The 17,301-nt window shown below is 46.4% G+C and overlaps 1 protein-coding gene across 5 annotated transcripts in view; it reads left to right on the forward strand.

The window, feature by feature from the left end:
- Window positions 1-9,497: 9,497 nt before the first annotated feature.
- The window catches only part of IQCA1 (IQ motif containing with AAA domain 1), a 184,209-nt gene continuing 176,405 nt past the window's right edge, over window positions 9,498-17,301 (forward strand). For 3 of the 5 annotated variants that reach the window (XR_011255947.1, XM_069584679.1, XM_069584688.1), the window contains exon 1: window positions 9,498-11,017. Coding sequence is in view for 4 of the 5 variants with exons in the window: in XM_069584679.1 (XP_069440780.1) it covers window positions 11,007-11,017 (11 nt within the window). In the remaining variant the exon portion in view is untranslated. The remainder of the gene's footprint in view (window positions 11,018-17,301) is intronic. The other 2 variants (XM_069584693.1, XM_069584699.1) reach the window with 1 other exon arrangement.

Raw genomic sequence — 17,301 nt, forward strand, 5'->3', positions numbered from 1 at the left:
CAGTTTGGGGCATTTATTATATGTTAAAGCAGGGGTACTTGTTAGCTCAGTTGGTAAAGAATCTAGCTGCAATGTAGGAGACCCCAGTTCGATTCTTGGGTCGGGAAGATCCGCTGGAGAAGGGATAAGCTACCCACTCCAGTATTCTTGGGCTTCCCTTGTGGCTCAGCTGGTAAAGAATCCCCCTGCAATGCGGGAGACCTGGGTTCAGTCTCTGGATTGGGAAGATCCCCTGGAGAAGGGAAAGGCTACCCATTCCAGTATTCTGGCCTGGAGAATCCCATGGACTGTAGTCCATGGGGTAGCAAAGAGTCAGACACAACTGAGTGACTTTCACTCCACTCCAAGCACCCAACCTCTGGGCTATAATGCCTGATGATCTGAGGTGGAGCAGATGTAATAATAAGAGAAATAAAGTGCACAATAATTATAATGTGCTTGAATCATCCCCAAAGCACCCCTCCCCGGCCTGTGGAAAAATTATCTTTCACAAAACTGATCCCTGGTGCCAAAGAGCTTGGGGACCACTGCTTTCAAGTACTTGTTACAGGTGTACAGTATAGTGATTCACAATTTTTAAAGGCTATACTCCATTTACAGTTGTTATAAAATATTGGCTATATTCCTTGTGCTGTACAATATATCCTTGCAGCTTATTTTATGCATAATAATTTGTACTTCTATTACTTCTATTATAATAATTTGTACTACCCTCCCCCATCTCGTCCCCCCACCACTCCTCCCCTACAGGTAACCACTAACCTGCTCTCTCCATCTCTGAGTCTGGAAGGTGGATGGAGGAAGAAATGGGCATATGCAAATTCTTACCAGCCTCCTGCCTGATATTTGAAAACCCAGATTATATTTCTATGACGTCCGGCAGTGTATTACGGCAACTTGATAGATTAAGTAGATGTTTTCCCTGTTGCTAATCTTCATCTTACAGCTGCAGTCAGGGCTACTGGCAGTTCAGGTCTTTAAATAAATAAGCCTCATTCATGTACCGCTTCTGTTTTATGAACAATGCAGCTGTTACTTGCAATGGGCTCTCTACCCGAGGTACCAAGAGCTATTGTTTCATTATAAGCATTGTGAGCATAAAATAGCACAAGAGGAGGGAACACATATGAGAGTAGAATGGAAAGAAAACAAACCAGAAACTGGACCGACACGTGCTGGTTGTTCAGAAGTGGCACCAAAATATAGGAGAGAGCCGTTTTTGAGGAAGGTTTAAGGCTGAATTTATCAATGGGCCTGTGGAAATCGTGTTCGTTCTGAAAGACAGCAGGTGTGAAAACAATGAGAAGTGACCTCCTTTGCACCTGGGTTACAAAAGCTGCCCCAATGTGTGTGAAACCAAACAGGACAATGATAAATTAAAAAACATCCTGCTTCTGACTGGTTCCTTTTTATTTTCTTCTCACACTGGGCAGTTTTATTTATAGATAATAAAGGCAGCTTATAAGAAACACACACACAGTTACACTCATTTCCTGGTGGAAGTGATGTTTATTTGACGTAAAATAGCTTTGGTGTTTGCAAATTCTGTTATCTTTGGAATCTATTCCAGAACGTAACTTTCAGATTGCTCACATCCCTTTTAAATCAGTTTACTAACATATTCTCAGCAAAATTTATCAAATAAGACTTATTTCCAGTCCAAAACATCCTTTGATGTGCAATTTAATGGACTAGAGGGAAGCCAAGGTTCACAACCCAAATGTCTTCTGTTTGGGAATGTCCATTTCAGCCGATGGAGAAATTTGTAATTGTCACTGTGGTGATGATGGTATAGCCACCAAACCTCTCACATGGAGCAGGTCCTTGACTTCCAAGATTTCTGTGAACCCCCAGATTAGGAATACCGCTAGCTGACTTAGGGAATTTGAACAGACACCTAGATTCTCCTCGGACCTTGAGGAACTGGCTGACACACCACAGCATGTGCTTCTAATTTGCACCAAGTGCTTTACCTACATTATTCACCTAATCTTTTGCATAATCCTTGGAGGTAAGTGGAATTGTCCCTCTTACAAATTATAACATTCATAGACATTAGGGGATGTCAGAAAGAGTCAAGACAAAGAGTATTAGAACACCAGCAATCTAACAAAGCTTACTTTAATAATTATGAATTGATGAAGCCCATGCTTGATTCATTTCCAGTTATGTGAGCAAACATAACAAGTTAGCATGGTATCAGTTTTCTTTTGCACAGATATAACGTTAGATGCAAAAGCCTGTTATAGCAGAGTTTAACACCTGATACTTTATAACATCCTGGGTGGTTCTAGTGGTAAAGAGCGCCCGTGCCAATGCAGGAGACGTAAGAGACATGGGTTTGATCCCTGGGTTGGGAAGATCCCCCAGAGAAGGGCACAGCAATCCACTCCAGAATTCTTGCCTGGAGGATCCTATGGACAGAGGAGCCTGGCGGGCTGTGGTCCACAGGATCACCAGGAATCGGACACAACTGAAGAAACTCAGCACGCACTTATGCGGAATGACATTTCATAGTTAGAAACATAGAAAATGCTCCTTACGGCTAAGTTGAGAAGACTGTCAAATTCCAGCTGAACTTGAGACACTTTCACTTCTAACCATCCCGTTTCCTCTGCCTGCTGCTCTGTAGGCCCATCTGAGGAACACATGGGAACTGAACCAAGGTCCATTCCACTTCAAAGCCCATCGAGCCAGGGGAGGGGCCGCAGCCATCACTCCCCAAGCTCCCTGGACAGCCTGCACACCAGCTTCCCTGCGGGCTAAGGGGACCCGACTCTGAAGATGAGTCCTGTCCCACGTGCAGCGTGAGGGAAGTGGGGAAAACCGTCCACAAGGCTCACTTACTGAGTCTTCAGGAAAACGTCATGAACTAAACCTCTAGAACCTCAAGTACCCAAGGTCGTAACATCCTGTTTTCCAACTCAAGGCAATTCAAAGACATTGAAGGAGGAGACACACCTCAGGCTCTCAGGGATGAGGGGTGGTGGGGACTGGGGGGAGGTCTGTTCTCACCGAGGTTCAGAAATGTCCCCCGGGCTGCTTCAAGCCACCCTGGCAGGAAACGGAAGGACTGGGACGGGGTGTCTGATGTTCTGGTTGCCTGCAATTACTCCATTCATGGGCATAAAGCCCCCGGATCCTGTTTTCAAATGAACTTCAAGCTTATGGTTGGCCTGATTACACTCTAACCTATTTTTGAGCATCAGTGGAGTAATTACAGCACTAAAAGGAGGGACTTCCAAGGTGGCGCAGTAAAGACTCCACGCTTCTAATGCAGGGGGCACAGGTTCAATCCCTGGCCAGGGAACTAGGACCCCACAGGCTGCGTGGTGCCGGCAAAAAGTAAATTTACAAATAAATAAGGTATTAAAGGAGAAAAAATGACATCCTGTGCCTTACAGACTAATACGCATGATCCGTATGCTGGGGGCTTTTGGAGAAATCTGTAATTGTGCAGAGGATGGAAGACACAACGTGATGGGAAACCTGAATTGTGCAAAGGATGGAAGAGACGCAACGTGCCCCTGGGTTGCTCCCTGCAGAGAGGCACACAGGTGTGCTGGTCCCTAGAGATGGGTGAGCAGTCTTCCCGGTACACCTGGGGTGCTGCGGGTTAAGGAGAGACTTACCCAAACTGCGTGCGCTGCCGACTCCACTGACCCTTCGCAGGCCAGATTCCATCATATACACGGCACACAACTTGCCATTTAAACCGGTTTTAAGTATACAGTTTGGTGGCATTAACTGCACTCACAACATTCCACAAACATCAGCGCAATTTCCAAAGTCATTCATCACCCAGACAGAAACTCTGTACTGGTTCAGCAGCAACTCTCCACCCCTCCTGCCCCTCCACCCCTGGGAACTGCTAAGCTACTTTTTGCCTCTATGAAAGTGCCTATTCGAGATAGTTCACATTAAACAAACTCATACAATATCTGTCCTTTTGTATCTGGCTTATTTCAGGGTTCATCCATATTCAGACACACATTAGAAGGTTGTTCTTTTTATGGCTGAATGCTGTCCCCCTGTATTTATTTATACCTCATCCCATTTCTCCTCTCATCCGTACTTCTCGACTTTTCACTGGTCTCACTGCCCCATGATCACGTCCACCTTCTGCCCAAGTGGACCTCCCTGGTCCATAGAGTTCATCCAAACTTCTCGGGCAGCTACTGAGCACAGACACCATCTGGCCTCACGCTAGGATGCCAGGCTTGCTCCTCCGTCAGTCAGTCAGTTCAGTCGCTCAGTCGTGTCCTACTCTTTGCGACCCCATGAATCGCAGCATGCCAGGCCTCCCTGTCCATCACCAACTCCCGGAGTTCACTCAGATTCAAGATCAGATCAAAATGGAGACAGCTCCCCACGCTTCTGCTTTTAAGTCTTCACCCATGTTGTTCCCTTTGCCTGGAATGTTCTCTTTCTGTTTCCTCAGGTCAAAGCCAGTTGAAATTCCACATGCTACATCACCCCTTCTCCTTCCCCAAGAGCACGGTGATCCCTCTCTCTTCTAAACTCCCAGGTGACTTGGCACCATGGCATTTAATCACCTGAGACAGGAAAGACAGCTCTCCTCTCCTCTCCTTTCCTCTTCGGAGCCAGAATTCCCCAGTCATCGGTGTCAACTGCACAGCACCGAGTGTGGGGCTCTGTGTAGAAGGGGTATCAGTAAACAGTTGCCCAGGGACATCACACATATCAGACAGCAATGGCTCTTCCCAGAGAGCTGGCAGTCAGATTATGAGGCCGTGTAAAAAGGCATTTTCATTCTAAATGAAATGTGTGTGTTAGCCGCTCAGTCTTGTCTGACTCTTTGTGACCCCATGGACTATAGCCCACCAGGCTCCTCTGTCCACGGAATTCTCCAGCCAAGAATACTGGAGTGGGTTGCCATTCCCTTCTCTGGGGGATCTTCCCAACCCAGGGATCAAACCAGGTCTCCTGCACTGCAGGCAGATTCTTTACCGTCTCAGCCATGGGAGTCGATTTAGAGGAAATTACAGAAAGATGAGTCAGAATAATGATTAGGGTGCCAGATGTCCAGGGAAGCAGAGAGTATGGCCACTAAACAAAATGAACTTAGTATTTTCCTGCCAGAAGAGAGACGCTAACAGGAAAGGACTCTGGGATGGACTAGGGAGGACAGAGGGGTCAGAGAGGGTGGAGCTTCTCTGGGCTGTTTTAACTCTGGTGCAGACTTCTCAGGAGACTCACGTGTGAGGAGCCAGGTCTCCAGGCTGGCTGAATCACCGTGCTGCCCTGGAAAGCAGGGTTCATGCAGAGCAGGGACTGGTGTTTCAGAAAAGAAAAGCAGGTTAGGTTCTGGCCTAGTGAACTTCATAGTGGATCCAGAATAGATCATTAAAACTATTTGCATTTAAGTCAGTTCCAATGAGATGGATGAACCTAGAGTCTATTATACAGAGCGAGGTAAGTCAGAGAGAGAAATATAAATATCATATACTGACGCATATATATGGAATCTAGAAAGGTGGTACTGACGAATTTATTTGCAGGGCAGCAATGGAGAAACAGACATAGAGAATAGACTTTGGACATGGGGAGAGGGCAGGAGAGGGTGGGATGTATGCAGAGAGAAACATGGAAACTTACATTACCCTGTGTAAAAGAACTAGCCAATGGGAATTTGCTGTATGGCTTGGGGAACTCAAACAGGGGCTCTGTGACAATCTAGAAGGGTGGGATGGGCAGGGAGATGGGAGGGAGGTTTGGGAGGGAGGGGACAACTGTATACCTACGGCTGATTCTTGTTGATGTATGACAGAAGACCACAAAGTTCTATAAAGCAAATACCCTTCACTTAAAAAAAATAAAGTCTGAAAAAAGACCAATTTGTGGGTTCTCAGAAAAAAGAAGCAGGGACAAGTGGGTTCTCTACAACAAAGAGATGATCTGAATTTTCAGTTTCCATAGTGACCAGCCTAGTGGACAAGGCCAAAGCTGTAGAAAGAGAGGAAGCCCCATACTGGTGACAAACTCGACTGCATCTCTGTCTCACGGACTAGTTGAGGACCAAGAGATGACACGACGGCAGGGGAGGCAGATAACGTGCCAGACTGATGCTCACTTAGACACACTACTGGTGCTGGGCTGCCAGGCTCTCCAGCTTTCTCATAGAGAACATTCTCATCGATGGCCTGGATCAAATCTGAGGAAAGACAAGGACCTGGCTGGCACGGTGGGCACGCTGAATGACAGAAGGGCCTCAGCAGGGGGACTCTGGGGGGATTTAGAGGTTTGCTTGACTGTGACTGCCCAAGAACAGCTGGATGGGGTGAAGGCCAACGTGGGACCCCTGTTGCTGCCTGATGGAGCACCTATCAGCCTGCATCTGGAAGGTTCTGATCCATTGGTCTATGTCTAAAGGATACTGACAGTGAACAGAGATACAGAGTGATCGATGGCAAGGGAACTAGTGTTAAAGAACTTGACTGGGCGTGCTGCAGTCCATGGGGTCGCAAAGAGTGACTGAACTGAACTGAACTGAACCCTATAATTAAGAAGACTTGTGAGAAGCAGACATTTTAATGGGCTTAAACATTTAATAGGCTGCTCCTGTAAGAAGAGGGCTATTCTGTTTTGCCCTAGAGCTTCGATGAAAAAGACTAATAGTGAGAGTTGTCCCAAGGCAAGTGGACTTTCTCAAGAGGCCAGACGGTCCCTCTCTCTGCCAGAGCATGGGCAAGAAGGGACGCTCAAGAAACAGAAATGTCTTGAGGGCCTGAAGTACCTGTGACAGAAGTAAATCAGACAAGTGCCGATGGCTCTTCTGGGCCTGTCATTCCTCTAGGAATGTTCCCAGGATAAGGAAGCCTGAGATTATCATTCCCCTGGGTCAGCACCGCCTCTGCTCCTGGGAGGCAGGATTTGTTCATATCAGACAGATCTCTTCCTATTGCACAGTGAGAACCAATGTGCTTGGAATAGAATTGCTCTTTAGTTGCTCAGTTGTGTCCAATCCTTTGCAACCCCATGGACTACAGCACACCAGGCTTCCCAGTTCTTCACTGTCTCCCGGAGCTTGCTCAAACTCATGTCCATCGAGTCAGTGATGCCATTCAACCATCTCATCCTCTGTCATCCCCTTCTCCTCCTGCCTTCATTCTTTCCCAGAATCAGGGTCTTTTCTAATAAGTCAGCTCTTCACAGTAGGTAGCCAAAGTATTGGAGTTTCAGCTTCAATATCAATCCTTCCAATGAACATTCAGGATTGATTTCCTTTAGGGTTGACTGGTTTGATCTCTTTGCAGTCCAAGGAACTCTTAAGAATCTTCTCCAACACCACAGTTCAAAAGCATCAATTTCTTGGCACTCAGCCATCTTCATGGTCCAGCTCTCACATCCATACATGACTACTGAAAAATCATAGCTTTGACTAGATGGACCTGTGTCAGCAAAGTAATGCCTCTGCTTTTTAATATGCTGTCTAGGTTTGTCATAGCTTTTCTTCCAAGGAGCATGTGTCTTTTAATTTCATGGCTGCAGTCACCATCTGCAGTGATTTTGGAGCCCAAGAAAATAAAAACAGAATGGGCATCAATCAATGTTTATCCAGATGACTTCATGTGTATCCAGAAGACCGAAGAGATGGATTTGCTCAGAGACCTGGTGGTATTATCAGGAAGCTGCATAATTAAATACTGAGGACACAGTCACCTTTTCTAGAGCATTCATATAATTAAGTAGCAACTTTTTTTTTCTTAAAGAAAAATGGTTTGGGAAATACTATCTTCAGTAACTATGCCAAAGCCTTTGACTGTGTGGATCACAATAAACTGTGGAAAATTCTGAAAGAGATGGGAATACCAGACCACCTGACCTGCCTCTTGAGAAACCTGTATGCAGGTCAGGAAGCAACAGTTAGAACTGGACATGGAACAACAGACTGGTTCCAAATAGGAAAAGGAGGACGTCAAGGCTGTATATGGTCACCCTGCTTATTTAATTTCTATTAAATTAATACATGCAGAGTACATCATGAGAAACGCTGGGCCGGAAGAAGCACAAGCTGGAATCAAGATTGCCGGGAGAAATATCAATAACCTTACATATGCAGATGACACCACCGTTATGGCAGAAAGTGAAGAGGAACTAAATAGCCTCTTGATGAAAGTGAAAGAGGAGAGTGAAACAGTTGGCCTAAAGCTCAACATTCAGAAAACTAAGATCATGGCATCCGGTCCCATCACTTCATGGCAAATAGATGGAGAAACAGTGGAAACAGTGGCTGACATGGTTTTTCTGCACTCCAAAATCACTGCAGATGGTGACTGTAGCCATGAAATTAAAAGACGCTTACTCCTTGGAAGGAAAGTTATGATCAACCTAGACAGCATACTAAAAAGCAGAGACATTACTTTCTCAGCAAAGGTCCATCTAGTCAAGGCTATGGTTTTTCCAGTGGTCATGTATGGATGTGAGAGTTGGACTATAAAGAAAGCTGAGCACCGAAGAATCAATGCTTTTGAACTGTGGTGTTGAAGACTCTTGAGAGTCCCTTGGTCTGCAAGGAGATCCACCCAGTCCGTTCTAAAGGAGATCAGTGCTGGGTGTTCATTGGAAGGACTGATTTTGAAACTGAAACTTCAATCTTTTGGCCACCTGATGCAAAAAGCTGACTCACTTGAAAAGACCCTGATGCTGGGAAAGATTGAGGGCAGGAGGAGAAGGGGACGACAGAGGATGAGATGGTTGGATAGCATCACCAACTCAATGGACATGGGTTTCGGTGGACTCCGGGAGTTGGTAATGGACAGGGAGGCCTGGCATGCTGTGGTTCATGGAGTCGCCAAGAGTCGAACACGACTGAGCAACTGAACTGGACTGAACTGATCTTTAGTAACATTTGTCTCACAGGAAACCAAACTTTTAAACAAATATCCAATAAGATAAGCATTGCTACCAACAAAAAGATAATAGTTAGGGGTGTGGTCTTTAAAGGGAGAGTACCAGGTGGTCCAAATAGCAACCCTACCATGAACTGGAGGATGGCCTTGGATACAGAATTAACCTCTCTGAGTCTTTACTTGGAAAGTTCCACATGTGTAAAATGGGGATGAAAATATTACTCGACTCATACAATTAGTAGGAAGATTTAATGAATGAACATAGGTCAGGTCCTCAACAGTCCCTGGCATAGAAAGCAAAGCTCGTGGGGTGTAATCAAAGAACAATTATGTTTGTTCTCCTGGTATGTGGACCTTGGGAGAACTTGTCTCTCTTATATTGAGTGCCTGCTCTTCTATCTCACAAGGCTTGTATGTTTAAATTGCTGGATTTTGTCAACAAGTGCTTTATTTTCTAGAAAAGTCATGGGCTGTGGCACACATGGAATGTTGCCTTACATAACAGCCTACACTTCTTGATACAGCTCTTTCACTGTCTACCTCTGTCTTAATGCAGGTAAGTGCCGCTTACTCTATAACAATAATGGAGGTGGTAGTTCTCAGCTGGTCCTTTTCTATTTTAAGATGTTGCAGAATGAGGCTGTAGAGCCACTGCAGAGGATAAGTCACCCAGCATCCTAAGGATGACTGACCGCTCCAAAAGATGGAAAGACCACCCAAGACTGGTGATGTCCTTGAGCCACTGAAGAATCAGCTCCAAAACAGCCTCAGCTCTATCCATGTCGTTAAGGAAGATTATAAATTCTCCTATTGTTTAAGCCATTCGACATGAACCCAGTGGCTTTCTATTACCTGCATTTGAAAACATGCCAGTTTACACAATGCTGCGTTTCCTAAGAGCTTTCATATTTTGGAAAATGAACTACAACCGGTAGAAATATCCTGGTTCACATTTTTCCTCAGGAACCTCAGAAATATCGCTACCTTTCCATCTGAAATTGAAGCTGCTGTGGAGAAATTCGAGACCAGCCAGATTCCCTGTACCACTTCTCCTTGAAGTTCAATAACACACCCAGGATATCCTAAGTGTTGGTTGTTCTATGTCAGTTTTTCCTGGAACACAGTGAGAACTTTTGATCTGCAGACTTCATTCTTTTGTTTCAGAAATGTTTCTTTATACCTTTCAGCTGCATTAGTTCTGAATATGTTCCAGTAGGTACTGCAGGTTATCAAGTTTGCAAATTAATCTCAACAGATACGAAAGGTGACGACAGAACAAGGAACCCAAACACTCACAGTGGCCTGCTAAACGCTGACATCCGCCAGGCATCTTACACTTAGAATGCACTGTCGCCTTATTCCATTTGCATTACACCCAAGAAAGGCAGCATCTGCATCTACTCTGCACCCCTAGAACTAAAGTCTGCGCTTGGTACAGAGTAGATACCCAGCAAAGTTTCGAAAGAACCACAGACTGCTACACCACTTTACAGATGGGAAGACTGCGGCTAAAATCATTACGGACCTGGTCCAAGGCTACGTATCTCAAAGTGGGGATGAAAATGGACAAAAGAGAGAGCGGGACGCTGGCGTGGAGAACAAGGAGCTGGTGTATGGGACGTGGGGCGAGCTCAGGGGGACGCCGGGCGGGTCCTCCAAGAAGCAAACTCCTCGCGCTAGTTCCTGAGAGATGGTAACTCCCACAAGCGCGTCCACCAATGGCGCAGTAGCGTCCGCCCCGCGCGGTTGCCAGGGAAACATCAGGCAGCGCTGCGCAGGCGCATAGCACGCAGGGAACGGGAAGCACGCCGGCTGAGAGGACCGCCCCCCCCACTGCGTACTGCGCAAGCGTAGCGTCTCCGTTGCTAGGTTCCGCCTCGCGCGTCTCGCAGGGTGGCCAGAGTCAAGTTCCCGAGCCTCCTAAAGGAAGGGTCTGGAATCCCCCGTCTTGGAGACTATAGGCATTCCCTTCCTACCGCCTTTCCCTTCCCGAAGTCAGAGGATATCCCCATTCCCAGTCCCTCCCTCGGAAGCATCTTCCCCCAGCCTCTCTGGTGGTGCCCCGACCCTGCAGCCAGCCGCGCATCAGAGGACGACGGAAGAGCTTCCCGGCAGGCGAGGCAAAGAGCAGACATGTCGAACGCGTAAGTGAGGGGCTTCCCCGGCGCAGCCGCGGAGTGAGCTTCTTCAGGCAAAAAGATAGCTTGCTCTTTTCCTTTTCTTTTCTTCTAACCCCTTCTTTTTGCAGTTTTACCAAATAAAGATACACCTCAGCATAGACTGTCAGCTTCTGCGGACGGGCCTTGCCTTTTCCTCAGATGCTCCAACTCCCCTCGCGCTCCCCTCGGCCCCAATAGAGAAAAGCTCCTCTAGGCGCAGTGCTTACTTTACGCCCACTGAGCCCTTGTGGACTTATTTTTGAGGACGTGCTGCCTGCGTTCAGTTCATCATCCGCTTTTTTCTTAATCTTTCCCAGCAATGTTCATTGCTCACCCTGGCCCCTATATTTAAGTTAAGAAAGATCTTGAGGAGACTTTATTGTACCACTTCGCTTTCCAGCAAGAAACCCCAGTCAGGAGGCCGTGGCCCCAAAGAGTCTTCACCCAGCGTTGTGCCAGTTACAGAGCATTTCAGTTCAGTTCAGTTCAGTCGCTCAGTCGTGTCCGACTCTTTGCGACCCCATGAATCGCAGCACGCCAGGCCTCCCTGTCCATCACCAACTCCCGGAGTTCATTCAGACTCACGTCCATCGAATCCATGATGCCATCCAGCCATCTCATCCTCTGTCATCCCCTTCTCCTCCTGCCCCCAATCCCTCCCAGCATCAGAGTCTTTTCCAATGAGTCAACTCTTCACGTGGGGTGGCCAGAGTACTGGAGTTTCAGCTTCAGCATCATTCCCTCCAAAGAAATCCCAGGACTGATCTCGTTCAGAATGGACTGGTTGGATTTCTTTGCAGTCCAAGGACCTCTCAAGAGTCTTCTCCAACACCACACTTTAAAAGCATCAATTCTTCAGTGCTCAGCTTTCTTCACAGTCCAACTCTTACATCCATACATGACCACTGGAAAAACCATAGCCTTGACTAGAGGGACCTTTGTTGGCAAAGTAATGTCTTTGCCAACAATGCTTTTGAATATGCTATCTACATTGGTCATAATTTTTCTTCCAAGGAGTAAGCGTCTTTTAATTTCATGGCTGCAATCACCATCTGCAGTGATTTTGCAGCCCCCCCAAATAAAGTCTGACACTGTTTCCACTGTTTCCCCATCTATTTCCCATGAAGTGATGGGACTGGATGCCGTGATCTTTGTTTTCTGAATGTTGAGCTTTAAGCCAACTTTTTCACTCTCCTCTTTCACTTTCATCAAGAGGCTTTTGAGTTCCTTTTCACTTTCTACCATATGGGTGGTGTAATCTGTATATGTGAGGTTATTGATATTTCTCCCGGCAGCCTTGATTCCAGCTCGTGCTTCTTCTGGCCCAGCATTTCTCATGCTGTACTCTGCATAGAAGTTAAATAAGCAGGGTGACAATATACAGCCTTGACATACTCCTTTTACTATTTGGAACTAGTCTGTTCCATGTCCAGTTCTAACTGTTGCTTCCTGACCTGCATATAGGTTTCTCAAGAGGCAGGTCAGGTGGTCTGGTATTCCCATCTCTTTCAGAATTTTCCACAGTGTATTGTGATTCACACAGTCAAAGGGTTTGGCATAGTCAATAAAGCAGAAATAGATGTTTTTCTGGAACTCTCTTGCTTTTTCCATGATCCAGCAGAGGTTGTAGCCCAGCAGTTATTGCTGGTCATCTCAAACACCTGTTACAGTGCTGACTCTGCAAGCACTCGAAATATAATAACTCATGACTCCCCTGCAGCGTCGGAGCTGTTAGTATTATTATTTCCATTTTACAGTGGAGGAGTCAGGCACATAGAGGCTAAGGAGTTCGTATACAGCAGGAACATGATGCCCAGAGCACTGCAACTCCTGCCTGATTTCTAGCTCTCAGTAACCCTGTTTTCCAGGTCAGAAAGGAAAAGCAGTGAGGCTGAGACTCAGGGCTTGCAGAGTTTTGTGGGTGGGGAGATCGGCAGTTCATTTTCGGAGACGTTGAGTTTGAGATGCCCTCTGGACATCCAGAGGGCGTAAGTAGGCAGCTGACTTGAGTTCAGACCAGAGATCTGTGTATGAAATATAAATTCTGCAGCTGTTGGCATAGACAATTTTTATGAGACAGGAGATGGAGTGTAGACAGAAGAAAGAGCAGGTTTAAGGACTCAGACTTGGCCATCCAGTGGCAAGAGATGGAGGAGGAGAAACCAGCAGAGGAATTATAGGCATGATTGTTGAGGAAGCAACACAACTGTGGAGCCCTAGATGCTGGGAGGAAAATGAATGCAAAGTTTCTGGGAGGAGGGAGTAGCAGAGTCTGTCAGAGGCTGCCGAGGCCAGAAGACGGCTGAGGATTGGCCAGGGGCAGCACTGTGGAGTCCCGTGGTGACCTTGATCTTCATGAGCGAGATGGAGTAGAAAGATGGACTCAAGTGAATGTAGGAGAGAGGAAGAGGGGAGAAACTGTAGACGGTGCAAGGCTGGGTTTTTAAAGGCGTTTTGCTGTAGCTGGTGGCAGGGGAAATGGGGTCCGGAGACAGATTTAAAGATAGAAAACAATAGCCTGTTTGTTTGTTAAAGGGAATGGCCAGCATAAAGGAAGTGGGGTGAAATGAGAGGAGGAAGGAGAAGTGGGGTGACGTCCTTGCTAGCAAGGGCACGGGCCCCAGCATGCAGAGAGAGGAGCGGAGGTTCTTTATTTCAGGAAGATGAGAAGGCAGAAAGCTGAGCACCGAAGAATTAATGCTTTCGGTGTTGGAGAAGACTCTTGAGAGTCCCTTGGAATGCAAGGAGATCCAACCAGTCCATCCTAAAGGAAATCAGTCCTGAATATTCATTGGAAGGACTAATGCTGAAGCTGAAACTCCAATCCTTTGGCCACCTGATATGAAGAGCTGACTCATTTGAAAAGATCCTGATGCTAAGAAAGATGAAGGCAGGAGGAGAAAGGGACGACAGAGGATGAGATGGTTGGATGGTATCACCGACTCAGTGGACATGAGTTTGAGTAAACTCTGGGATTTGGCGATGGACAGGGAGGCCTGGTGTGCTGCAGTCCATGGGGTTGCAAAGAGTTGGACATGACTGAGTGACTGAACTGAACTGAGAAGGCAGGGCAGAGGCTGTTGGTAAAGATTCCGTTTGGAGGGTAGATGTCATGGTGGGGCGTGGAAAGATGATGCAGATGGTAGATGACGGTGACATTGAAGTGCTGTGGGCAGTACCATTAGATGCAGTGAGTTTCAGAATTAGAGAGTGTAGGAAGGAGTGAAGGAGAGTGGTCTGGAAATTGAGCAAGGAGCAAAGACTTGGCCCTGTTCCCTGCCACTGTCAGAGGGCTCTGAGACAAAGGAGGGTCACAGGAAAAGTTGTGTCCTTTAGGGAAGGCCAAGCGTCCCTTGCCCTGGAGAAGGAATGGCTACCCACTCCAGTATTATTGTTGGAAGAATTCCGTGGACAGAGGAGCCTGGCGGACTACAGTCCGTGGGGTGGCAAAGAGTCAGTCATGACTGAGTGAGTGAGACTTTCACTTTCTTTCACTTTAGGCCTCCCTTCAAGCAAGAACGCTAAGGAATATTCCAGAAAGAGTACAAACAACTAGATAGGAAAACTGGAAAATTTTTAAAGCTTATCATGTATAAAATAACTTGAAAGTTCCCATTTTGCAAGATGTAGATTTTTCCACCCCAGCACATGGTGTGTCTGAATATTCAAGTCGTTTTTTTCCCTTCCCCCCAACCCAGGCACCTCACGATCCCCCAGTCATAGGAAAACTGCCAAGCTGTAGAAATAACAATCTGGTCTCTTTCAGCCATCATATTCAGTCTTTTGCACCCACGGTCCTCCTGACTTCAGTATCTGTAACGTTTCTAGGTCATATGCTGAAGTCTGAAACCAATCAAGTACTTAAAAAAAAATTCTAAGTGGTCCCATGAATAAAATACTGCCTTCTCTTTACAAGGCGCATTTAAGATTTCAAGAACACTTTCACATCTGTTATCCCATTCCTCGGTAATCCTGTGGGGTGTCCAGGGGCAGGTGTCATTATCCAAATTTGCCACTTGAGGAGGTGAAGACACGAGGTTAAGTGACCCGCCTGAGACCAACTACCTTGGGAGACGGGTTCTGCTTTTAAAGTCAGAGTACTCACATGTTTAAAAACCACCGTGCCATACCCCAGAGAAATAAGAACGCAGGTCCACAGCACAGCTTGTAGAGGGATGCTTAGAGCAGCATCACTCCCCAGACCCAAACAGCAGAAACTCTCCATGTGTCCCTGAACTGATGAGCAGATAAACAGAATGCGGGATATACTGGCAATGGAACATTATTGGTCAATATACCGAAATGAGGTGATGATACACACCACGGTACAGTGGGCCCTGGAAACATTATGCTGAGTGGGAGGAGTCGTGAAACGTCCAGAATAGGCAGGTAAATAGAAACAGATTAGATGAGTGGTTGCCAGGGGCCTGGGAGGATGGGGGATAATGGCAAATAGGGAGTGACTGCTCGCAGGCACGGGGGTTTCTGTTCGGAGTGACAAAAATGGTCTGAAATCAGAGAAAGGTGGTGAAGAGTGCACAACTCTGTGGATGAAAACCGCTGATTTCTGCACTTCCAGAGGGTGAATTTGTGGTATGTGACTTACATCTCAGTAATGGTCTCAGTAGTTAAAATATCCTCTTGCCCTCTTCCTTGTTTCAGGTCGTCTTCCTGGGCACTGGCTCAGTGGAAGGATGCTGAGACTTTGAGCTCAAGTCAGGGTGGGTCCTGGGGCTACACAGGATGGGGGTTCAGGGAGTGGTAGGGTGGTAGCCAGCAGGGAAGGGGCAGCAGGAAAACTGGAACACTGAAGCCAGTGTCCGCGGGAAACAGTAAGGATGTCGGTTGCATGCTCTCACCGCTATTGATACTTAATATTTCCCTATCAATCAACGACCTTGCCTGGTCTCTCCAACAAGGGTTCCCTGAAAAACAGCAGGTGAGGAAGAAAGAGGGTGCAGGCCAAATACCAGGACTTGGAAGGATCAAGCCCCCAGGAAGGTCTTTGGCCAGAAGTTCCAGGTAGGAGTCGGCTCTGCTCTGGCCCTGGAGGGAGTCCTGCTTCTGTAACCCTGGGTAATGCCAAAGATCTCTTCAAGAAAATTAGAGATACCAAGGGAAGGTTTCATGCAAAGATGGGCACAATAAAGGACAGAAACAGTAAGGACCTAATGGAAGCCAAAGAAATTAAGAAAAGTGGCAAGAATACACAGAAGAACTATACAAAAAAGGTCTTAATGACCCAGATAACCACGATGGTGTGGTCACTCACCTAAGCCAGACATCCTGGAGTGTGAAGTTACGTGGGCCTTAGGAAGCATTACTACAAACAAAGCTAGTGGAGGTGATGGAATTCCAGCTAAGCTATTTCAAATCCTAAAAGATGGTGCTGTGAAAGTGCTGCACTCAGTATTTCAGCAAATTTGGAAAACTCAGCCATAACCGCAGGACTAGAAAAGGTCAGTTTTCATTCCAATCCCAAAGAATGTTTCAGCCACTGTACAGTTGCCTCATTTCACATGCTAGCAATGTTATGCTCAGAATCCTTCAAGCTAGGCTTCAGCAGTATGTGAACCAAGAACTTCCAGATGTATAAGCTGGATTTAGAAAAGGCAGAGTACCTGGAGATCGAATTGCCAACATCTGTTGGATCATAGAGAAAGCAAAAGAATTCCAGAAAAACATTTACTTCTGCTTCATTGACTATGCTAAAGCCTGTGACTATGTGGATTACAACAAACTGGAAAATTTTTTAAGAGATGAGATTACTGGACCACCTTAGCTATCTCCTGAGAAACCTGTATGTAGGTCAAGAACCAACAGTTAGAACTGGACATGGAACGACTGATTGCAAATTGGGAAAGGAGTACGACAAGGCTGAATATCATTTCATTGCAAATAGAAGGGGAAAAAGTGGAAGCAGATATTATTTTCTTGGGCTCCAAAATCACTGCAGGCAGTGACTGCAGCCATGAAATTAGAAGATGCTTCCTCCCTGGAAGAAAAGCTATGATAAACCTAGACAGTGTATTAAAAAGCAGAAACATCACTTTGCTGACAAAGGTTCGTCTAGTCAGAGCTGTGGTTTTTTCCAGTAGTCATGTATGGATGTGAGAGCTGGACCATAAAGAAGTCTGAGCACCGAAGAATTGATGCTTTTGAACTGTGGTGTTACAGAAGACTCGAGAGTCCCTTGGACAGCAAGGAGATCAAACCAGTCAATCCTAAAGGGAATCAATCCTGAATATTCATTAGAAGGACTGATGCCG

This window comes from Ovis canadensis, chromosome 1, assembly GCF_042477335.2.
Source record: "Ovis canadensis isolate MfBH-ARS-UI-01 breed Bighorn chromosome 1, ARS-UI_OviCan_v2, whole genome shotgun sequence".
NCBI classification, from domain to species: domain Eukaryota; kingdom Metazoa; phylum Chordata; class Mammalia; order Artiodactyla; family Bovidae; genus Ovis; species Ovis canadensis.